This window comes from Hyperolius riggenbachi, chromosome 3 (genome assembly GCF_040937935.1).
Source record: "Hyperolius riggenbachi isolate aHypRig1 chromosome 3, aHypRig1.pri, whole genome shotgun sequence".
In the NCBI taxonomy this organism is placed as follows: domain Eukaryota; kingdom Metazoa; phylum Chordata; class Amphibia; order Anura; family Hyperoliidae; genus Hyperolius; species Hyperolius riggenbachi.
This window is the reverse complement of record NC_090648.1, coordinates 91,234,117-91,258,842: the sequence shown is the minus strand read 5'-3', so window position 1 is coordinate 91,258,842 and position 24,726 is coordinate 91,234,117. Positions and strand designations below refer to the sequence as shown.

The 24,726-nt window shown below is 45.2% G+C and overlaps 1 protein-coding gene across 4 annotated transcripts in view; it reads left to right on the top strand.

The window, feature by feature from the left end:
* Window positions 1-24,726, top strand: part of BRD4 (bromodomain containing 4) — a 128,041-nt gene that overhangs the window by 24,272 nt on the left and 79,043 nt on the right. For 3 of the 4 annotated variants that reach the window (XM_068274573.1, XM_068274572.1, XM_068274576.1), the window contains exon 1: window positions 23,610-23,709. The exons of the other annotated variant lie outside the window; for it this stretch is intronic. In XM_068274573.1, the coding sequence (XP_068130674.1) occupies window positions 23,704-23,709 (6 nt within the window). In that variant the 5' untranslated portion in view covers window positions 23,610-23,703. Of the gene's footprint in view, window positions 1-23,609; window positions 23,710-24,726 lie in introns of those variants that run through there. 4 annotated transcript variants of the gene reach the window in all.

Sequence of the window (24,726 nt, the reverse complement as noted above, 5' to 3'; positions counted from 1 at the left end):
ATCAACCCCTACAGATTTGTCTAAGAGCCAGATGTAGCCATCAAAAGAGCCACATCTGGCTCCCGAGCCATAGGTTCCCTACCCCTGCCCTAGACTATCCTTCACTGTCTCCTTGGCTGAGTTTAGGCTATGTTCACACAGAAAAAAAAAAATTCCAAAATAAGAAACGCAGTCCCAACCTGCAGTTTTTATGGGCACTGGACAGAAAACAGACATGTCATAATAGCATTGCTATTGTGATATGTCTGACACAAAAGACATGTCTGAGCAGGTGTCCTGTTTCATGGATGGTGTATGTGCTTCATGGCACATGTTGTATAAACTTGACCTCAATCCAGCATGTGTACTTAGCTTTATACTACATAAAGTGTAATCATGTCAAATTACGTGGAACAACCATTGTTTACAAAGACAGTCTATTGTTTAAACTTAAAAGCAATGTTATCACTTTCCCACATGTAGTAAAGTAAACTTAGATTAGTAATACAATAGACGCCAAGCTTACATTGTTGAAATTCCTATGTGCAAACTCAGGCGGGAGTTGTCTGAATATTCAAATATTGTTCCTCTGTCTGTAGAGGAAGTTCTCTGTACCTGTAGGGAAAACACATAATCCTAATGCTGGGCATACACGGCGAGGTGCGCTGTTATCAATTGAGCCGCTGATGACTCGATTTATATCTGACGTGTCCGATCACCGCAGGGATCGACTACGGTCTCGATCCCCGCGGGCGGACCATAGCGGCGAATCGAGCGGAAGATAAGTGCCGGCGGGCAGGTCCTCTGGTTACGAATCCCAACTTACGAACGACCTGCCGATACGAACGTCCCGATCCCGCCGCAATGTCATTTCCGCATGGGGAAGTTTGAAGCGGCTTCAAACTTACCCCAAGTGCCAGCGCGTGCAGCAGCAGCATTGGAATCCCCTCCAGACAGTCCAACGCCATCTGTCGTCCTCTCTCCGCATCCAGATCCTTCTAGCTGCGTACAGCACTGGGGGGGGGGGGGGGGGGCAATGAAGGAGCAAAGCAGCGAGTACAAATGGAGGCACAGAAGGGACATAAAGAGGCACAGGGGGACAAGCAGGCACAGAGGGGTACTGGAGGCAAAGGGGGGCACATAGGATGCAAAGAGGAAAGAAATGACACAGCGGTTAGACTTGAGAACGGATTCAGTTTAAAAACGAGCCTACAGTCCCTATCTCGTTCGTTAACCGGGGACTACCTGTACCTGTATTTTGGGGCAGTAACTATTTTTAGGCAGTTTTTTATTTTTGGATGTTACAACCCCTTTAAGTTATAATTAACCTACAGAGCGACAGCTTTGAGATTGAGTGCTGTAGCGTGTGTTCATCCGTTGAGAGACTATGGACAACAAACAAGTCGGCACTGCCCCACCAAGGGAACTATGCCTTTTCATCTTTTGCTTGTTATTTAAAGCGGATCCAAACCAAACATATTTTTTTTTATTCAAAATATTTAGTTGCACCACTCTGACACTCTGATAAATAAACACCCCTTCAAGCCTATGAGCATTTCCGTGCATGCTTTTCACCATTCTCTTTTCATAACTAGGGTTATACAGCTGGCAGCCATTAGCAATTCCTCCATTGCCGGACACCACCTACTCCACCAGTGCGACGGATTCTGTTCCTGCAATATGAAAGGAAGGGAGGGGTTCCTCCAATAAATGTAAAATATTATATTTGTCGTCATGCAGCTGAAAAAGGCTGCTATTTATTATAATTTAGAAAATAGATTTTATTTCTGAAGTCTTGTATTTTTAATTTGGGTCCACTTTAAAGACTTGTACACACACTACAGGGAACTCAACCGAGATGGTCCTTCAGTGCCACCTCAGCTGAGAATCTAGCGTGTGTACAGGTGTCCTACTGCTATGGAATGCCAGCCCACATTGATGCAGCCTGGTCAAATACCATGGCTTTTGATTAGTCTGGTTTGAACCTGCATACATTTGCATAAAAAAAGCACCAACTCAGAATTAATTGCCTCTCATTAACCACCTACGATCATCTCTTTAGGGCACAGGTGTCAAACTCCAGTCCTTGAGCCAAATCCATGCCTGTGTTTAGGATGAACTTAGAAATGTGTTCTATTTGATGAAACGCCCCTTTCCTGATTCAGTCGCATCAATGAGTTTGAGCTGTGCCTAAAATGTGAGAACCTTGGCCCTTGATGACTGGAGTTCCACATCCCTGCTTTAGGCCAGGGTCACACTTGCAATATATTCTATGGGTAAAACTCATACGATTCCAAGTGTGACCCTGGCGTTAGTGCATGTGTTATCCAGTTATGCCTTCACCATCCTGGCCCATGCTTCCAGACATTAGGAATTATGGGAATGGTAAAAGGATAAATGACCTTTTAGGTTAAACTCCTTTGCTATTTCCTGTAAAATATAAAAAACACACTGCTTACCATATCATGCTATAGGATTTTGGAAGGGATGTAATTCAGTGGCCATCTTTGGGGTAGACATTGGAGGCTTGGTTGCCACAATTGCTGGAAGCAGAGATACATGTCGATAAGAGGAGAGACCTTGCATTTCTACCCACAGGGGATTTAACTTTATGTGCTTGTAATACCATTTTTTTTTAATTCCTTATTTTTCTCTGCCAAACCATGAACTACACAGCCACATTCCTCAAGCCTCTGCATAAATGTTGTGCCTGTGCAATGCAAAGCCTTATCTCAGCTCTCTGAGCTCTGTCCAGACAGTAATTGCAGATTCAGGAAGTCTCTGTAACTAGGCAACGGTGAATCGCTTGGACATAGGAATTTCAGCTATGTAAAGCCAAGAAGCTGTCACTTCACTAATCTGTACTTGATGCACCAGGTTTTGGAAAATCAAAGGTGTGCTTCAGATTCTGCAAAATGAGCATTGTGTGTATTTTTAGAATACATATTTGGTTTGTTAATTATCTAGGTTATTCTAGTTATCAGGATCATTAAAAAAAATGCACAATAGAATCTATTTTCTATATTGCTCAGCCACAAACGGCAAGCGGTATTGATTGACTACGCATAAGTGAATAAGGCTGGGTCCACACTAGACCCGGTTGCAGGACGGACACTGCAGTCTGGATCAGGGGAAGTACCCACCGTACTGCAAACTGATGAAAGTGCATCAGTTTTGTATCAGTTTCCGTTCAGGTTTTTCCCTGACAGAAAACGTCTCTATCATTAGGAAGGAGTGGGAGGATTTTTTGGGCCAATCATAAAGCTCAGGCTATCCGTTTTCACATCCGTTTTTTGCCTGTGGAGCTGGAGATGCGTTTTCTCATTGCTTTCACTGCCCCTGCGTGTATCCGTGGTCCTGATCCATTGCGTGAAAATGCAGCAGGTCCGGACCTTCCGTTCAGGGTTTGAAAACGGATCCCCGCAAACGCAGACGGATCCGTTTTTTACTTGGGTGAGGCTGGCTGCTATTTTAAACATTAGTATCCGGGACTCCGTTTTTCATCAGGTTTGAAAAACGCAGCCACGGATACGTTTCCGGACCTAGTGTGGACCAGCTCTAAATGTGGTTTGGAAATGCAAACTGGTCTGTGAAGCACAGAAACCTGTAGAAGCAAACATAAGAGAAGGCTGCACATGGACATGAACGTAGCACAGTGCCAATTTTGTATTGACTGACTTGAATTCGGAAGTCTAATGACTTCAGGTGTGACTGCGGGATGGTGGGATTAACTTACCCAGAAGTCTTTAGGACGTCTGCATTCCATTACACATCGTAGGCGTAATGAAAGCAGTGTACCACCACTCACTACCGTGCTTCCTCCTTCTGGCTTGAAAGAGGAAGCGCGGTAGTGAGAAATGCAACGCGGCTTTCATTACGTCTGGCGCGTAATGAATTGCCGACGTCCCGGAGAGTTCTGGGTAAGTTAACTCCTCCTATCCCGCGGTTACACCTGAAGCCGTTAGACTGGATTAGATTTCCGAATTAGAGTACGTCTGGACTTGAAAACCCATGGCTGAATGCAACCTCTGTTGGGGTTCAGTCCTGCATTGCCCAAGGACAGTTCTACGTGGAAGAAGCTGGATCGGATGTGCACACTAAGGCCCCTTTTCCATGGATGCCGACTTGCCTCCTGGCTACCAACCATGAGTGCCTTTTGGCTGCAATTTCATGCAGTAGAATGGAAGCATTTGCCACGCAGTGGTGTAATTGCAACTTGTCTTATTATGGCCACAGCCAGATGTGAAGCGCCCACCCAGTGCATGAGAGCAGCTGACAGGAGGTGAATTCACCTTTAGCTTGCAGTGGAGAAGGGCGTATCAAGAATAAAGGGCGCAGGAGACCTTAATGAAAAAAAGGATGCTGCCATAAGCGCATATTATAAAATCCACAATTTGCGACAAAGGCAAATTTGGGCGCCCAAAAGAATTGCAGGCGCCAAGGCATTCGTATAAGCAAATTGCGGTATTGCATAGCGGGATCCAGAGGGCGGGAACAAATGCCAAATGCTTTTTTGTGACAAATGATTGCTTCCATAATTTTGTTACCATGAGTACAATTTTGTGATTACACGATCATATTTTCATGACGTGCGGCCCTCATGATGGATCACAGACAAGTGCTCAGATCCCTGTAGACTCTAGCACAAAGTAACGCGATCGTGTCGTGTAGTGGGCTGTCATGGGTTCCCGCAGAAGATGGATTTGCTCGTTTGGTCGCAGTATTCGTATGTTCCCCTGATCCATCTTATGGTGGATACTCCACTTTAGTTTTTCTAATTGTGCGCAAAAGTTTCTTGTATGTAATCAATCTTTACGTAGTGGTAGTTGCCAGTATCTTTTATAATTGAATTACTACTTTAAGTTGACTTTTAGTAGCATAAAAAAAAGGGTGAAACTGTGACAAAGCATTCTCTTTTCCTGCTGCGTGGGACACACTCCATTTGGTGACACCAAGGTAGTCCTATAGAAGGGGGTGGGGGTTTGAAAACCTTTTGAAGCACTGTAGCCTGAAGGAATCCTTGATGTAACCCCTCACCCTCCCTTCCTTGTTGTTCCCTTTGCACTCATTTCATTTGAAAATGAGCAGTGGTTGTTGTCTCAGACACTGGCAGAGTCCTGCTCATTCTTAAAATTCTTCAGGCTGCGATTCCAGTAGTAGTGGCAATTTTTATAGCAATAGTGACCTATATTATACTCTGGCTTCACGGCAGCGTAAAGCTTAGTGCCCACGGCCCGATGGATTGTGGATCTCTGGCAACAAATGATTGTTTCCCAATCCATTTGGACTAATCGGCAAGTGTCGATTGTGGAAACTGCCGCTGGAATCGATGGGAATGGATCTGCATGATTGCTCATTCAGTGATCAGTCTTGACGGTTGTTAAGTACAAACGACTGCCCGTCTTGTTAAAGTAATTTTTGTTGAACAATATTGATCAATATCGTGAAAAAGTTTGGTGCGAAACAATCGTCTAAAAAATTCTGTGTGGGCTGGATTCACAGTGGTCACTTGCATGTTATGAGTGTGAACTGCAATGGAGACTGGACATAGACTTTAATACAAAGCCTTCATGCAGTGAGTTAGAATAATGTGATGAAGTGCAATGCAGTACTGTGAACACGCCCAATAGAATTGTATGGGCAGTGAGTTGACCTGCACACTTATTCTGCAACACAACTGACCACTGTGAACAGGGCCTCACACTAAAACCTATAGATCATGCTTTCTAGAAGTGGACATAGGCTGATGGCCACCTTTAATTAGAGAAGGATCTGTTATCTGCCCACACACTGTACAAAGCCTTCCAATTGATTTTGGCAAATCTGTGGATCTGCTGCTTGCCTGGCCGCCCATGCCTTCCCTATCTGTGCTCCCCCTGGTGTTGGCAGCAGAGCTCTCACCTGTCCCACTGACTCACATCCTCCTTTGTCCGGTGGCTTTTCTCTGAACCGCTGCCTTTCTCCTCCCTGTCTGTTTCCAGTCATGTGACAAAAGCTGGAATCAACATTAGCAGTCCAGCTTGTATGCTGCCGTACCTCTAGTGTTTGCCGGAGGGACAGGTGAGAGTTGGCTCTGCTGCCAACACTCTGCTTCCGTTATCGCCAAATCCAATGATGCTAGCGATGTGCTCCCAAACTGCTGCGGATCGAACTAATTTTTCCATCCTGTGCAAACATCCGAATTGACTCAGTACGGAAATCGATCAATTTGGCATTGTTTGTGGCATCGATTTCTAGCAGATTCAACCAATGTGATACTTTGCTGGATATTGACAGGTAAAATTGTCTAATGTAGGGCCACCTTTGGACTGAGGTCATTAATAATAATTCTAACCAGCAATTCTGCATTTATGGCAGCCTCTGCAGGTTCCTAGCATATTCTTTCTGTTTGCAGCATCTCGAATCAATTTTGCCCTATGGCAGTTGGTAGGTGATTATGCTGGTAGTTTAGCCAGAAGCTACATACCAGGAATGCAGCATGTGCATGAGTAACAGATGGGAGACCGCCTCAAGCAAGTACAACTTCTAACAGAATTATGACAGGTATAGTCGCCAGCTATACCTGCACTCTTCTCTACCCACATTGCCAAAAAGCTGTTTTTCAAAGCCAGACAACCAACTCTTGTTGTCTAACATAGTAAGGTTTAGAAGCACATTTTTGACGGCTACAGACATTTCAAGGCCTAAAAAGTCTTATGTTATGCTGGGTACACATGGTAAGATTTTCCGTGCGATTCTGCAGTCGATTCTCTTATCTTTATTCGTTTTTCTATTTTTTTTTTTTTATTCACCGCTATGAGAAATCGAGCGCAGAAACGATCGGGAGCAATATCAGACATGACGGATTTTATCGATCGGATCCATCTATCGCACGGAAAATCGTACTCTGTATTAAGCATTAGGTACACACCATACAATTTTGTGTTGCATAGATGGTTCGATTGGTAATTTCAGACATGTCCGATCATATTTTCGATCGCTTTTCTGATCGATTTCTCATAGAAATGAATGGAAATCATTTCAGAATCGAACGAAAATCGATCAGAAAATCGAATCGGAAATCGATTGGATGGAAAATCGACCGAAAAAATGCATGGTGTACCTGCATCAGGGCTTTTTAATTCCCAAAGCACTACATGCAGCGCTTTGCAATCATTACATGATTTTAACCACTGCAGTGTGAATGCTCCCAGAGGGAGAATGGATACATGTTTACCGTTCATTTGCAAGGTACCCAAAATACACTGTGATAATGGGAGTATCCAAGCTTACTGTCAGGCAGTGAATTGGCTCAGGTAAGGAAAATGAGGACCAAGCTCCTGCTATGTGCAACTAATTACTAATTATTAGTTCCTCTCTGTGGCATTGTGATATGACTTTGTACTCCGTAAAGTGCTGTGGTAGATGTCCGCTCTATATAAATACAGTGGCTTGCAAAAGTATTCAGCCCCCTTGAAGTTTTCCACATTTTGTCACATTACTGCCACAAACCTGAATCAATTTTATTGGAATTTCACATGAAAGGCCAATACAAAGTGCTGTGCACGTGAGAAGTGGAATGAAAATCATATGATTCAAAACATTTTTTACAAATAAATAACTGCAAAGTGGGGTGTGCGTAATTATTCAGCCCCTTTTGGTCTGAGTGCAGTCAGTTGCCCATAGACATTGCCTGATGAGTGCTAATGACTAAATAGAGTGCATCTGTGTGTAATTTAATGTCAGTACAAATACAGCTGCTCTGTGACGGCCTCAGAGGTTGTCTAAGAGAATATTGGGAGCAACAACACCATGAAGTCCAAAGAACACACAAGACAGGTCAGGGATAAGGTGATTGAGAAATTTTAAAGCAGGTTTAGGCTACAAAAAGATTTCCAAAGCCTTGAATATCCCACGGAGCACTGTTCAAGCGATCATTTAGAAATGGAAGGAGTATGGCACAACTGTAAACCTACCACGACAAGGCCATCCACCTAAACTCACAGGCCAAACAAGGAGAGCGCTGATCAGAAATGCAATCAAGAGGCCCATGGTGACTCTGGATGAGCTGCAGAGATCTACAGCTCAGGTAGGGGAATCTGTCCATAGGATAACTATTAGTCATGCATTGCACAAAGTTGGCCTCTATGGAAGAGTGGCAAGAAGAAAGTCATTGTTAACAGAAAAGCATAAGAAGTCCTGTTTGCAGTTTGCCACAAGCCATGTGGGTGACACAGCAAACATGTGGATGAAGGCTCTCTGGTCAGATGAGAGCAAAATGGAACTTTTTGGCCAAAATGCAAATGCTATGTGTGGCGGAAATCTAACACTGCACATCACTCTGAACACACCATCCCCACTGTCAAATATGGTGGTGGCAGCATCATGCTCTGGGGGTGCATCTCTTCAGCAGGGACAGGGAAGCTGGTCAGAGTTGATGGGAAGATGGATGGAGCCAAATACAGGGCAATCTTGGAAGAAAACCTCTTGGAGTCTGCAAAAGACTTGAGACTGGGGTGGATGTTAACCTTCCAGCAGGGCAACGACCCTAAACATAAAGCCAGGGCAACAATGGAATGGTTTAAAACAAAACATATCCATGTGTTAGAATGGCCCAGTCAAAGTCCAGATCTAAATCCAATCGAGAATCTGTGGCAAGATCTGAAAACTGCTGTTCACAAATGCTGTCCATTTAATCTGATTGAGCTGGAGCTGTTTTGCAAAGAAGAATGGGCAAGGATTTCAGTCTCTAGATGTGCAAAGCTGGTAGAGACATACCCTAAAAGACTGGCAGCTGCAATTGCAGCAAAAGGTGGTTCTACAAAGTATTAACTCGGGGCTGAATAATTACGCACACACCACTTTGCAGTTATTTATTTGTAAAAAAAAATGTTTGGAATCATGTATGATTTTCCTTCCACTTCTCACGTGTACAGCACTTTGTATTGGTCTTTCACGTGGAATTCCAATAAAATTGATTCATGTTTGTGGCAGTAATTTGACAAAATGTGGAAAACTTCAAGGGGGCCGAATACTTTTGCAAGCCACTGTACATAGGTCTGGTTCTGTGCGGGAACATGTGCTTTCTCCAGGGCTGTGGAGTCGGCACAGTTTTGGGTACCTGGAGTCAGAGCAGAAGTTTTCTGTTTTATTAAATCTAATTATTATCTTGCCAGTTTGTAAATAAAGGAGAATACTACCATTGTATTACATGCAGTGTAAGTAGAGCTAATATTTGCATCATTTCAGAATGTCTGTGAATGACAGCTATTCTATAATTAATGAACCTTGCAAGTGTGTTAAACAACCTGTATCCTGTTTGCTTGGTCTTTTGAACTGTGAGGCAAGGAGCACGCTTATTTGATTTGCATGCTGACATATTGATTTCCTTTTAAACAATATAAATTGCCTGGCTGTCCTGCTAAAGCTTTGCCTCTTTAACTTTAAGCCATAGACCCTGAGCAAGCATGCAGATCAGATGTTCCTGACTGAAGTATGACTGTATTACTGTAGTCACATGCTTGTTTCTCGAATGTGATTCAAACGTTACTGCAGCCAGAAAGATCAGCAGGGCGCCAGGCAACTGGTATTAAAAAGAAAATAAATATGGCAGCCTCCACATCTCTCACTTCATTTGTGCTTTTAAATTTGACGTGAACGCTTGCAAAGGACAAAATGAAAGCATAGAGAAATGCACATGTATTTAGAGAGTTTAGCCTGCCTAATTTCCCCTCATCTGTGAATAAAAAGTTGTAATTTGATATCTTAGCTGCCAGCTGGCTGCAACAGCAGAGCAGCTAATTGGTTAACACAGGATGTCAACTATATGTCTGCTTCCATGAAAGCAGGAAGTAGACATACTGCAGATTTATTGCAGGATTTGTATCAGCCGTAACAAAGAAATGTTTTTCTTTAAAGGTTATTAATGGTGTTGCGTATCTTTTAAAGCAGAAATTAAGTTCTGAGTTCAGGTCCGCTTAAAAGGACACCTAAGGGCCGGTTCACACGGACGGCAGGCGGCGTTGGGGTGGCCAGGAAGTCGCGTCGTCCTGTGACGTCCCGTTCGGTGGCGGCGGTACAGAGATCGTCGCGATCGGCGTTTCTCGTCCCCGCAGGGGGACATATAGCCGCGCCGGCTAGCCGTCCCTGGACGTTGCATGCGGCTTCTAGGGACGGCCGAAACGATGCGTTAAATCGGGATCAGAACGCCGCGTTTATGCAATCGACGGTAATCGACGGTAACCGCGCAATGCTAAACGCTCCTATTCACTTGAATGGGAGAGTTTAGCCGATGGGTCCCGAACGCTTGACGGTAGACGCCGCCAAGCGTCCGTGTGAACCGGCCCTAAAGCAGGAGAAAAAAGTTGTGTTCTCCCCAGAATTTTTTTCCAGCCGGATGGCGTGAAAAAGTAGCTGGGTGGGGGCAAGATGTGCTTACAGCACAAGAGGAGGTGAGCACATGACAGCCGGGTGCTCACCAAAATTAGCCGGGTGTAGCACCCAGCTGAAAGAGCCTGGGGAGAGCACTGAAGTTATATCAGTATTGGGAGACCTTTGGATGGTCCAAAGACTTCTTAGATCCTCCTGCAGCCCTCTTATCCAGTGCTGGGTTCTTCCAAACCTGTTTGATGCAGAGCGAGTCAAATAGCTTTATTCTGGTTAAGAGTGGCCATGGATGAGCGGACCCATACTAGATGTGTGAGCAAGGTCCGCACATGCCCAGTAGAACGTAGTGCTCGTACACTAAGGAAAAAACTGTGCACAAGTGGCTGTGTTGTACAGGGCATATGCTGACCTTACTCACGCACACCCAGTATGGGTTTGCTTGTCCATGGCCAATTGCAGTCAGAAGATGGAGAAGGGGGTTTGAGGATCCAGAGACTTCCCACCAGGGACAAAAATATCTAATTGTTTTATTTTTTTAGGTGTACTTTAAAAAGATGGCTCCCAAATTCCATACCAATTGGTCCACCCCATCCTGTCGTATGAACAGTTGATATGCATATGTTTTTGTATAAGCAGGCATTCAAACATATCTGCAAATGTAGACCTATCTGGGCTACTTAACTCATTCCTCTTTTTAAGTTCGCCAACCTAAAGTGAAAGTAAGGTGGTCCATTTAATTTACCTGGGGTTTCTTCCAGCCCCCTGTAGTCCTCCTGGCCCGTCGCCCACACTGGGGATTGCCGCTGTCATCTGAACCAACCCTAAGGTTTGTTTTGTTTAATTCCCCACATTATCTTCAATTTGTGCAGTATTTTCATAGCCATGAAATATTATGCAGTGTAGCGTATACCCAAATATCCTATGCAAGAATAGCTTTGTCTGGCATTTTACATAGTGGTGTTCTCCCCATGCTCTTTTAGCCGGGTGCTCCACCCGGCTAGTTTTGGTGAGCACCCGGCTGTCATCGGCTCACCTCCTCCTATGCTGTAAGCAGAGTTGCGCACAGAAGCACCGGTCCTGCATTCTCATCATGCCCCACCCGGCTACTTTTTCATGCCAAATGGCTACTATTTCATGCCACCCGCCTGGAATAAAATTCTGGGGACAACACTGCATGGGAAAGGAAAGATGCAGAGGTTTCACTCTGTTCACATTCAACTTGCAGTTGGGTGCAGAGAAGTTTATGGAAAGGAAATGTAAGATTTTGTGAATAGCCCCAAGGCAGCTGAGTGGAGTGCCTGGGCTTTCTGCTGGCAGATAGGTGACTGCAGATTCTGCAAAGGGGTGTGGCAAGCTTGTGTAGCACTTCGTATCAAATTTTATAATTTATTTTTTTTCCTTTTTCGCATAAGTGAGTAAATTCAGGCCTGCATGCATATCCATGCAGTGCCACAGGCATTTGATTATAGACTTTAGGACTACTGGTGTGAGATTAACCTCCCTGGCTGTATAGAGGAGCCTGGCTCGTCCAGGGAAAAATACAGCATAGTACCTGGAACCAGTGGGGATCGCCTGATGTGGGATACATGTGCTTGTTGGTTGCTTGAGGCCTAAAAAGCACTAATCTCCCCCAGGTGCATGCAGAATACTAGCCGATCCTCCAGCAACATCCTACATCACCTTGTGGGCTCCTAGCGGCTTTCTGTGCACGTAAGCAGTAGTGTCAGCTGACCCATGTCAGGTCATGTGACATGCCAGCTTGCAGACATGGTGATGCAGTACATTGCTGGAGGATCGGTTAATATTTTGTGGCAGCGCAACATCCCTAAACCCCCCCCGCCGAACACACAAAAACGGGCATGTCGTTAAGTTAAGACTCCCGGTTGCCGGAGTTTTTGGTAACAGGGACTCTTCTGTAGCTTAAAATGGGTATGGACGGGTCAGGCTCGTCCAGCAGTTCTAAAGGTGGGTACACACATCAGATAAGTCTTAGGAAAATGAAAGCTCACAGACCAATTTTACCCCCTTTCATGTAGTATAAGAGCATACTCTACAGTACACAGTCTATTCTACTGAGCTGAACTCCCCATCAGATAAAAATCTTTGCAAGATGCTGCACACATTCAACAGATCAGTATCTGCAAAAGATCAGTTCCTGCAAAAAATCCGTTCTTGCAAAATGCATTCATAGTCTATATCTGCAGATCTCATACACACTTTAACGGGCATTCATCTGCAGATCAGACAATCATCCTGGTAGATCTGATCTGCAGATGATTGTCCGTTAAACAAGGTGTGTATGAGATCTGCAGATATCGTAGACTATAGGTGCGTACACACGCCGGACTGGAGGCAACGACAGGTCCGTCGTTACCTCCCGCTGGGTGGGTGTGCCAACGACAGTCCGGCGTGTGTACGCACTGTCGGCGGATTAATACGGCTGCTTCTGAGCGATCCGCTGGGCGGATCGCTCAGAAGCAGCCGTATTAGTCCGCCGACAGTGCGTACACACGCCGGACTGTCGTTGGCACGCCTACCCAGCGGGAGGTAACGACGGACCCGTCGTTGCCTCCAGTCCGGCGCGTGTACGCACCTTTAGAATGCATTTTGCAGGAACGGATAAAAGGAACTGATCTTTTGCAGATACTGATCTTTTTCATGTGTACAGCATCTTTGTGTGCAGCATCTTGCAAAGATTTTTATCTGATGGGGAGTTCAGCTCAATAGAACAGACTGTGTAGGTATGGCTCTCATACTACATGGAAGGGGGTAAAATTGGTCTGTGATCTTTCATTTTGCAAAGACTTTCATGTGTGTACTTACATGTGTGTTTTGCATTAAAATTTGTATGTGGTTTCCTTTCCATCTGTCACTTCAGTGTTTTGAAATACAGTAAAACGCAGAGAAATGCATGGAAACATACAATGAAATGCACAAAAAAACACTCGCACATTCATGCGGTTTTTCATGCATTTGAATGTATGTCAAAGTATTTACTAGTGTGAATGAGCCCTGATGATTGATTTTCCTGCACAGAATGCAGTGCAATTTTATTGGACAACCAGATCTCTTGTTGCCGTCCATCTACCGTTCTCACGAAATAGGCAAGTAGAGATGCTCAATGAGACAATAATAATTTCAGCTTCCCCAAATTGCTGCTGGGCAACTAGTATATTGTTTAAAAGGAAATGAATATGGCAGCCTCCATATATGGCTGGCTTCAGGTTCCCTTTAGCAGCAGAGGAAGGAGGTGAGGTAGGGTCAGGTGATCCACTTATAAATTAGGGCCCATTCACACTTAAAGGCAAAACTTTTTGCGCGGGTGATTTTACTGCGATCATTGCGGTAAAATTATTACTGTGCAAATCCGCATTTGATGAGTGATCGAGATTAGCGCTTCTATAGAAAACGAATCGCGATTGCTCCCGAATAGCTGAAAATATGCTGCATGTAATGAGTTTGCCACTAATTGCGAAACACCCACGATCAGCTGTAATCGCGGCAGTGAGATCACTTCCATATAGTTACTATTGCACTAGCGCTTTGGTGATTAGCGGTAAATGGCCACTAATCACCCTCGTTAGAGCTGTTCTCAAGCTGGTTACTGCCCACTCTCCTTGCAGCTGCAATTTTTCTCAATGTATCACATGCGTGACTTTTTCAAAGGGAATTTTTACATAACTGTGCCATAAAATATAACTGAGTAATGATAAAGTCCGCCTCCACCTTTACAAACCATGAAAATACCAGGAGAACTAACTAGGACTAACTACTATAAAGAAACTGTAGATTTCATTAGTTTTTTTTTTCCAATATATACTGTACATTTGAAAATGTGACTAAAAACCTTAAAGGGACACTTAAGTCAAACAAAATAAAATGAGTTTTACTCACCTAAGGCTTCCAATAGCCCCCTGCAGCTGTCCGGTGCCCTTGCCGTCTCCCTCCGATCCTCCTGGCCCTGCCGGCAGCCACTTCCTGTTTCGGTGACAGGAGCTGACAGGCTGGGGACGCGAGTGATTCTTCGCGTTCCTGGCCACAATAGCGCCATCTATGCTGCTATAGCATACATCATATACCATATAGCAGCATAGAGGATGCTAATGTGTCTGGGAACGCGAAGAATCACTTGCGTCCCCAGCCTGTCAGCTCCTGTCACCGAAACAGGAAGTGGCTGCCGGCAGGGCCAGGAGGATCGGAGGGAGACGGCGAGGGCACTGGACAGCTGCAGGGGGCTATTGGAAGCCCTAGGTGAGTAAAACTCATTTTTTTTGTTTGACTTAAGTGTCCCTTTAATTATTGTAAGAAATAACTGTGCTTATTTCGTTATTAATTTTTTATTACATTTCTATTTCATTTTAACACTTCATAATATTGAGGCAAATCATAACATTTTTATTTTTACAAGCATTAATTACTTGGCAGTTCTTCTGATCCTGTCCCTGTAAACACTTTCAGTTTCCTGTTCTCATTTGCTAGAGTGACTAAGCACAAAGTTTTGTGTATTCAGTAGCTGGCTAGAAGCTGTCTGGGTCTGTTTGTAGGGTGTAATCCTGTGTGGCAGGACCAGCTCATGCCCAAAATACTTGTATTATATGTGGGTTTGTTTGTTTCCTGAGTACTGTATTGGCATTTTTCAGAGGTTTTACATACTGGGGGAAAGCACTGTCTGTTGTACGCTAGACTGTTTTCTAGGACAAGTTCTGTTATGAAGTCTTATCTGTGTCTTTAGAAATAAAGTAGAATTCCTTCATAATAAACTTCAAGGGACCTTGCAAAGTAGTTTACTTCAGAATTCATCATACGTTGTATATTTATACAGATGACTTGGCTGGGACCTGGCCACAGTGTTTACTATGAGGTTCTACTGTACCTGTAACAAATCAGCTAAAGCCTAATTTCAGAGTGGTATAGAGGTTTTCGTGGGTTTTTGTCACAACTAAAGGGGCCCATACACTGGTCGATTTCAGCCATCAATCAATCAATCGATCAGAAATCGATTCTTTTAAATCTATAGTTTTGTGGCTCTAGTAGATGAGGTGAACATCTCCTGATAGAAATATCCTGAGATCAAAACATAATCAAGGCCATAGTTTCTACAGTGATGCTGGGCAACTTAGTCGGGCATCTATTCTTTCTACTTTGGGGTTCACATTGTAAGGTCTGACTGACCCAACCACCAGCTGACGAAGCAAGTAATTTATGCAACCGCATTGGTTCAGTAAAAAGGGTGCCCTATAAACCGCAATGTTAATTGCTGCTATAGTGAACCTAATTATCGTAATTGAGTACCGTGGGTATCGGTGGAAGGTAAATTTAGCGGTGAAGGGTGAAAGTCTGTTTGGCACCGATGGGGGAAGGGCTTAAAGAGAGCCCGAGATGGGCTCAAAAAACGAAAACAAAAAAGTAGGCTACTTGATCTGCGGGGCTGAGCAGAGCAGGTAGCTGCAAAAAACGCTGCTCCCATGGGCTGCAATGGCCCACTTTCACTTTCGTGACCTCTGGGTCACGACGCTGTACTGAAAGACTGTGTCTCTCATAGTGTGCGGGGAGCAGCAGGAGGCGCGGCTAGAGAGAGCGCTGCACAATGGCAGCTCAGGAAACCCTGCAGGAACCCCCGTGGCAGGTGTTTTGAACACGGAATTCCTCTCCCCTATGTGTACCTCCGCACTCGTGTCAAATACTTTCGCTAAACTCGGGGGGGGGGGGGGGGGCTATAGCGCAGCAGTGGGGGAGCAGAGAGCGGCGGTTGGGGGACACAGAGCCATGTCATTAGGCAGAGAACATGCCTCTGTGTCCCATCTGCCCCCTTGAAGATCCACCTCTGGTTGTCTTTAACCTCCCTGGTGGTCAATTACAACCACCAGGGGGCAGCGCAGCAGTTTTTTTTATTTATTTTTTTTAAATCATGTAGCTAGCCTAGCTGGGGGGGGAACCCTCTAACGCGGCGGCGATCGGTGAGTTCACGCAGCTAGCAAAGTGCTAGCTGCGTGCAACAAAAAAATTATGCAAATCGGCCCAGCAGGGCCTGAACGGTGCCCTGTGGCGGCATAGCCCGTGTTTAGCACGGGCTTACCGCACAGGAGGTTAAGTGAGAATGGGGTCAGGTTAGGCGATTATAAAATACCAGTAAACATTACCAAGATTTTACTAGTGTAATTACATAGAGCTCAATAATATATTTGTAATTTTACTGATCGTCTATTAGCGGCTTATGACCCAGTGCCCAAATTGGCACATGCCCTTATTCGATTTATACACAGCTGAATCGAGAGAGGACAAGAACTAAGCTGTATTGGAGTCTGCCAAGTACAGTTGTGCCATGAAATGTACTATTCTCTCCAACACTTGAATCAATACACTGTTTATCGTTAGATTCACAGTGGGATGTTGCTGTGCGTCTTTATGGGGTATCTTACCGCAGAAAGTTGCACTACAATAGTAGTGCCTGGTACATACAATGTAATTGTCAGCGCTTTGAGTCCTATCGGAGAAAAGCGCTATAGAAATGTTATTGTATTGTAATTTTCCATCAGATTGACAGGCAAATCAATCATTTCCGTCTGATCTGATTTTTGATCGTTTTTACATCAGTTCTATACTAAATAGTTTAGAAAAATGATCGAAAATCAGATCGGACCTGTTGGAAATAATCGCTTTGACCGTGAATCTGACAGGAAATTGTATTGTGTGTACTATGCATAAGTCTATAGAACATTCACACTGCATGCGGTAAGTTGGGATCCAACACACTACAGTATCCCGCATTACGGCATAACATGTGCACAAAGGCAATGAAGCCTACATTTCATTAAAGAGAACTCGAGGTGTGTTTGCAGAATGTGATCTGAATACAGAGGCTGGATCTGCCTATACAGCCCAGCCTCTGTTGATATCCCAAACCCCACTAAGGTCCCCCTGCACTCTGAAATCAGACAAAGATCACAGCCGCGCTGTGCGGCTGTTTACATCTGTAGTGTCAGTCTCGGCTGCTCCCCCTGCCTGCAGAGCTCCGGTCCCTGCCCCCCTCCCTTCCCTCTAATCAGCAAGGAGGGAAGGGAGGCAGGCGGGGACCAGAGTTCTGCAAGAGGTGGGGAGAGCAGCAGACTGACACTATAGAGAAAAACGCAGCCACTGCGACACGCTGTGTGTCGACAGCACGGCTGTGATTTACCAGGGATTGCAGAGTGCAGGGGGACCTTAGGGGGGTTTGGCATACCAACAGAGGCTGGGCTGTATAGGCAGTTCCAGCCTCATTATGCAGATCACATTCTTCAAACCCCCCCTTGGGTTCTTTTTAACTGTATGCCACCTAAAAGTTGCATAACTTGTGGAGCGAGTTTTTAGTTCTGTTGCGTTTCTGTTATACAGAGAAGCCAATGCATTGTCCCACTGTGAGGAACTAGTAAAAAAATAATAAAATGTTATATTTATCTTTTATTTTTTCTACAAAATGTATAGATTAACCACTTGAGGACCGCCCCCAGCCGATGGGCGGCGGCAAAGACCGGGCCCAAACGACCGCAATACGCCCATCGGCGGGGGCGGCTGTGGGAGTGTCTGTGCGGCGATCGCGTCATTCGTGACGCGATCAGCCGCCGGGGACTGGCTCCGCCCACCGTTCGTTGTAACCCGCCGGCCGTTCGGAAGCGCCGGCGGGTTACTAGCACCCGGATCGCCGCATGTAACAAGTATAATAGGCTTTGTAATGTATACAAAGCCTATTATACTGGCTGCCTCCTGCCCTGGTGGTCCCAGTGTCCAAGGGACCACCAGGGCAGGCTGCAGCCACCCTAGTCTGCACCCAAGCACACTGATTTCCCCCTCCCCTGCCCTATGATCGCCCACAGCACCCCTCAGACCCCCCCCCCTGCCCACCCCCCAGACCACTGTTTGCACCCAGTCACCCCCCTAATCACCCATCAATCACTCCCTGTCACTATCTGTCAACGCTATTTTATTTTTAAGTCCCTAATCTGCCCCCTACTCCCTCCTGATCACCCCCCCACCCCTCAGATTCTCCCCAGACCCCCCCCCCCCAGACCCCCCCCCCGTGTACTGTATGCATCTATCCCCCCTGATCACCTGTCAATCACCTGTCAATCACCCGTCAATCACCCGTCAATCACCCCCTGTCACTGCCACCCATCAATCAGCCCCTAACCTGCCCCTTGCGGGCAATCTGATCACCCACCCACACCAATAGATCGCCCGCAGATCCGACATCAGATTACCTCCCAAATCCATTGTTTACATCTCTTATCTCCTCTAAACACCCACTAATTACCCATCAATCACCCCCTATCACCACCTGTCACTGTTACCCATCAGATTAGACCCTAATCTGCCCCTTGCGGGCACCCAATCACCCGCCCACACGCTCAGATTGCCCTCAGACCCCCCCTTATCAATTCGCCCGTGCAATATTTACATCTGTTATTCCCTGTAATAACCCACTGATCACCTGTCAATCACCCATCAATCACCCCCTGTCACTGCCACCCATCAATCACCCCCTGTCACTGCCACCCATCAATCAGCCCCTAACCTGCCCCTTGCGGGCAATCTGATCACCCACCCACACCAATAGATCGCCCGCAGATCCGACATCAGATCACCTCCCAAATCCATTGTTTACATCTCTTATCTCCTCTAAACACCCACTAATTACCCATCAATCACCCCCTATCACCACCTGTCACTGTTACCCATCAGATTAGACCCTAATCTGCCCCTTGCGGGCACCCAATCACCCGCCCACACGCTCAGATTGCCCTCAGACCCCCCCCTTATCAATTCGCCCGTGCAATATTTACATCTGTTATTCCCTGTAATAACCCACTGATCACCTGTCAATCACCCATCAATCACCCCCTGTCACTGCCACCCATCAATCAGCCCCTAACCTGCCCCTTGCGGGCAATCTGATCACCCACCCACACCAATAGATCGCCCGCAGATCTTCTCTCCTCTAAACACCCACTAATTACCCATCAATCACCCCCTATCACCACCTGTCACTGTTACCCATCAGATTAGACCCTAATCTGCCCCTTGTGGGCACCCAATCACCCGCCCACACCTCAGAACGCCCTCAGACCCCAGCCCTGATCACCTCGCCAGTGCATTGCTTGCATCTATTTCCCCCCTCTAATCACACCTTGAGACACCCATCAATCACCTCCTGTCACCCCCTAGCACACCTACCCATCAGATCAGGCCCTAATTTGCCCCGTGTGGGCTCCTGATCACTCGGCCAAACCCTCAGATCCCCCTCAGACCCCCTTCCGATCACGTCCCCAGTGCATTTATTGCATCTATTTTCCCCTCTAACCGCCCCCTGAGACACCCATCAATCACCTCCTGTCACCCCCCTAGCACTCCTATCCATCAGATCAGGCCCAATACATCCTGTCATCTAAGAGGCCACCCTGCTTATGACCGCTTCCACAAAATTTGCCCCCTCATAGACCACCTGTCATCAAAATTTGCAGATGCTTATACCCCTGAACAGTCATTTTGAGAAATTTGGTTTCCAGACTACTCACAGTTTTGGGCCCGTAAAATGCCAGGGCAGTATAGGAACCCCACAAGTGACCCCATTTTAGAAAGAAGACACCCCAAGGTATTCTGTTAGGTGTATGATGAGTTCATAGAATATTTTATTTTTTGTCAAAAGTTAGAGGAAATTGGATTTTTATTGTTTTTTTCACAAAGTGTCATTTTTCACTAACTTGTGACAAAAAATAAAATCTTCTATGAACTCACCATACCCCTAACGGAATACCTTGGGGTGTCTTCTTTCTAAAATGGGGTCACTTGTGGGGTTCCTATACTGCCCTGGCATTTTAGGGGCCCTAAACCGTGAGGAGTAGTCTAGAATCCAAATGCCTCAAAATGACCTGTGAATAGGACGTTAGGCCCCTTAGCGCACCTAGGTTGCAAAAAAGTGTCACACATGTGGTATCGCCGTACTCAGAAGAAGTAGTATAATGTGTTTTGCGGTGTATTTTTATACATACCCATGCTGGGTGGGAGAAATCTCTCTGTAAATGGACAATTGTGTGTAAAAAAAATCAAATTGTCATTTACAGAGATATTTCTCCCACCCAGCATCTGTATGTGTAAAAATACACCCCAAAACACATTATACTACTTCTCCTGAGTACGGCGGTACCACATGTGTGGCACTTTTTTGCACCCTAAGTGCGCTAAGGGGCCCAAAGTCCAATGAGTACCTTTAGGATTTCACAGGTCATTTTGCGACATTTGGTTTCAAGACTACTCCTCACGGTTTAGGGCCCCTAAAATGCCAGGGCAGTATAGGAACCCCACAAATGACCCCATTTTAGAAAGAAGACACCCCAAGGTATTCCGTTAGGAGTATGGTGAGTTCATAGAAGATTTTATTTTTTGTCACAAGTTAGCGGAAAATGACACTTTGTGAAAAAAAACAATTAACATCAATTTCCGCTAACTTGTGACAAAAAAAAAAAATCTTCTATGAACTCACCATACTCCTAATGGAATACCTTGGGGTGTCTTCTTTCTAAAATGGGGTAATTTGTGGGGTTCCTATACTGTCCTGGCATTTTAGGGGCCCTAAACCGTGAGGAGTAGTCTTGAAACGAAATTTCTCAAAATGACCTGTGAAATCCTAAAGGTACTCATTGGACTTTGGGCCCCTTAGCGCAGTTAGGGTGCAAAAAAGTGCCACACATGTGGTATTGCCGTACTCAGGAGAAGTAGTATAATGTGTTTTGGGGTGTATTTTTCCACATACCCATGCTGAGTGGGAGAAATATCTCTATAAATAGACAATTGTGTGTAAAAAAAATAAAAATTGTCATTTACGGAGATATTTCTCCCACCCAGCATGGGTATGTGTAAAAATACACCCCAAAACACATTATACTACTTTTCCTGAGTACGGCAATACCACATGTGTGGCACTTTTTTGCAGCCTAACTGCGCTAAGGGGCCCAAAGTCCAATGAGCATCTTTAGGCTTTACAGGGGTGCTTACAATTAGGCACCCCCCAAAATGCCAGGACAGTGAACACACCCCACAAATGACCCCATTTTGGAAAGTAGACACTTCAAGGTATTCAGAGAGGAGCATAGTGAGTCCGTGGCAGATTTCATTTTTTTTTTGTCGCAAGTTAGAAGAAATGGAAACTTTTTTTTTTGTTGTTGTTGTCACAAAGTGTCATTTTCCGCTAACTTGTGACAAAAAATAAAATCTTCTATGAACTCACCATGCCTCTCACTGAATACTTTGGGATGTCTTCTTTCCAAAATGGGGTCATTTGGGGGGTATTTGTACTATCCTGGAATTTTAGCCCCTCATGAAACCTGACAGGTGCGCAGAAAAGTCAGAGATGCTTGAAAATGGGAAAATTCACTTTTGGCACCATAGTTTGTAAACGCTATAACTTTTACCCAATCCAATAAATATACACTGAATGGTTTTTTTTTTATCAAAGACATGTAGCAGAATAACTTTCGCGCTCAAATGTATAGGAAATTTTACTTTATTTGAAAAATGTCAGCACAGAAAGTTAAAAAAGTCATTTTTTTGACAAAATTCATGTCTTTTTTGATGAATATAATAAAAAGTAAAACTCGCAGCAGCAATCAAATAGCATCAAAAGAAAGCTGTATTAGTGACAAGAAAAGGAGGTAAAATTCATTTAGGTGGTAGGTTGTATGACCGAGCATTAAACCGTGAAAGCTGCAGTGGTCTGAATGGAGAAAAAGGCTCTGGTCCTTAAGGGGCGAAAAGACTGTGGTCCTGAAGTGGTTAAGTGTTTGCTTATTGTAAAATCTTTCAGTGATTTACACTGACATGTATTACTGATAATAATAATAATAATCCGAACATTTGTATAGCGCCTTTCTCCTGTTGGACTCAAAGCGCTCAAGAGCTGCAGCCACTGGGATGCGCTCAGGAGGCTACCCAGCAGTGTGACACACGTTTTTCATGCGTTCCTATGTACTCTATGGAGCTGCGATTGCGCTTGGAACGCTGCAGAACTGCGCTTGCGATTTTGGAAAAAACGGATCGCACCAGTGGAAATAGAGCACCGTGATTTACATGTTAATCGCGGTGCTATTGCGATTCCGATGCGATTAACGCAGCGCACCTAGTGGAAAAGGGCCCTTAGGGAGTCTTGCCTTGAACTCCTTACTGAATAGGTACTTGACCTAGCCAGGATAGAACCCTGGTCTCCCATGTCAAAGGCAGTGCCCTTAACCAGTACTCTATTCATCACTGATGGTGACCTCTTTAGTTTTGTCAGGTGATCTGTATGGAATGTTTGTTAGGAGAGTTCTATACAGACTGAGATACTGCTTGCTTATCAGTTGGAAAAAGCTGTTCATTCCCACAATGGAAGAGGTTCCCAAACAGCAAACTGTCAGGACCATGGTCTTGACATCACACTGTGGGAGAGGTTTCTCCTCAATATCAGCCATACAGACCCCCACAAATATTAGAGCCAGGGGAAATTTGTCATGGGAAAGGGGGTTCCAGCTACTGATTGCAAATTAAATGCAATCTAAGTTAGTATTCTGATTTCTATTTGAATTGTCACTTACATTTTGGCTAAATGATTTAAAATATATAGTTCTTAAATGTATATTTTGTATTTCTGTGCAAACAATAACTGGACTATGTTTGCCTCTCTGTTTTCACTTGCTTGTTTATCTCCTTTCTTCCCCGTGCACTTTGCATATTCTTTTCTGAAAGCTTATGGTAATAGACGAACATTAGCATTTGGGCTTTTGTTTGGGGTGTATTTTCCCACTGTTATTATAAATACTATTGTCACGAGGTTCTCTTTTGTTAACAGCAACTTTTCAAAACTCGTTGTGTAAATATGTTAGTATCGTACAAACAGTACCTACAACGGTACGGTATCGGTTTGGAGGTTGTTTTGATAGCACTCATAATATCATCCTACGCTGTTTGCGTATTCTACATCGTCGCTCGCTGTTACATGCGATTGCATCACCACGTTCCTGCGGCGGATGATGTCACTTCCGCGATGAAACGAACGCGATCGTGAATAGAGCAGATTACGCCGCCAGCGTGACGAAGCTTTCATTTTCATAGTTCACACGGATTGGCAGTCTGGTTCTGTCAAGTACTTTCCGTAGCGTAAGCCCCGGGTACGCCATTGGCGCACAGACAGCGGAGGAAGTCTTGCGCTGATTTCGTAGCGTTTGTGTCGTGAATAAGGCATTTACGCTTCCAGATCGGACTGCGGCTGCTGGAGTTGCGCAGATTCCGTAAGGCTGGATCTCCTTGGCGGGCCCAGTATCGGACGGTGAGGCGGCGGCTGGTGACGTGCTTCGGATGTGTGTATGTATTGGGGGTTCGGTGGTGTTGTGTTCTGTCTCTGCGTGCTTGCCTTCTCACTGACTGTGTACGGGGCGGAATACCGGGGAGGAGGAGCCCGGGGCCTGGAGAGCAGCCCCGAGCCGGCGCCATTTTCTGGGAGAGGAGGCCCGGGGGTGGGTTTATATGTCCGCTCCGATGATGGTTTTCCGTGTGCGAGGGGCGGCTGTGGAGAAAGGAAGGGAGTTGCGGGGAGGCTCATGTACCGGTGCCTGTGATGTGACACTGCAGCTTACAGGGAGGAGGGGCTGCTCCAGTGTACATGGAGACCCCTTACATGACCTCTGATAACAGCTAGATCTCTCGCACCCTTTCCTTCTTCCCACTGCTCAGGGCTGTGCTCTACAATGGCTGGCTGCAATAATACCTAGTGTTCTGCAAGATGTATGTCTCCTTCCCCTCAGTGCATCTCCTCCTCAGCAGGGATATGCTTCCTGCTATCTGGCCATTGTGGGGAGTGAGGCACTGTACATTGCAAATACCAACAAAGCCCAATCTCTGGACCATTCAGCCTGCACTGAACAACTGAAATGCTCTGCAGCTCTCCATCTCTGTATGCAGCAAGAAGCATAATGTTAATCAGCTGGAGAAAAATAAATAAAGCACGTTTCTTCATTACTATTGAGAAAGCAAAAATAAAACATTTGTACCATTTTAAGTTTAAAGTTGTTGGAGGGGCAGCTCAGCATTTGGGCCTCTGTTGCATGGATGATTGATATCCCAATAACAGCTACTTTTGTGTTGGAGTTTCTGTAATATCAGCTAGTCAGAGTTCATGAGAGTATTTTTATATTTGAGAGCTGTCAAGCAAATGTAGCATGCGTTGTCCAGGAAGTGAGAAACACATGTACAAATGCATACAGCTTAATTGATGATTTTGTATTCAGTATATGGTTTTTCAAGATTAAAACACCTGGTCTAGATACTTGAAAAACGCAACCAGTGCCACCCCAAATACTAGGAAACGTGTCTGGACTAATA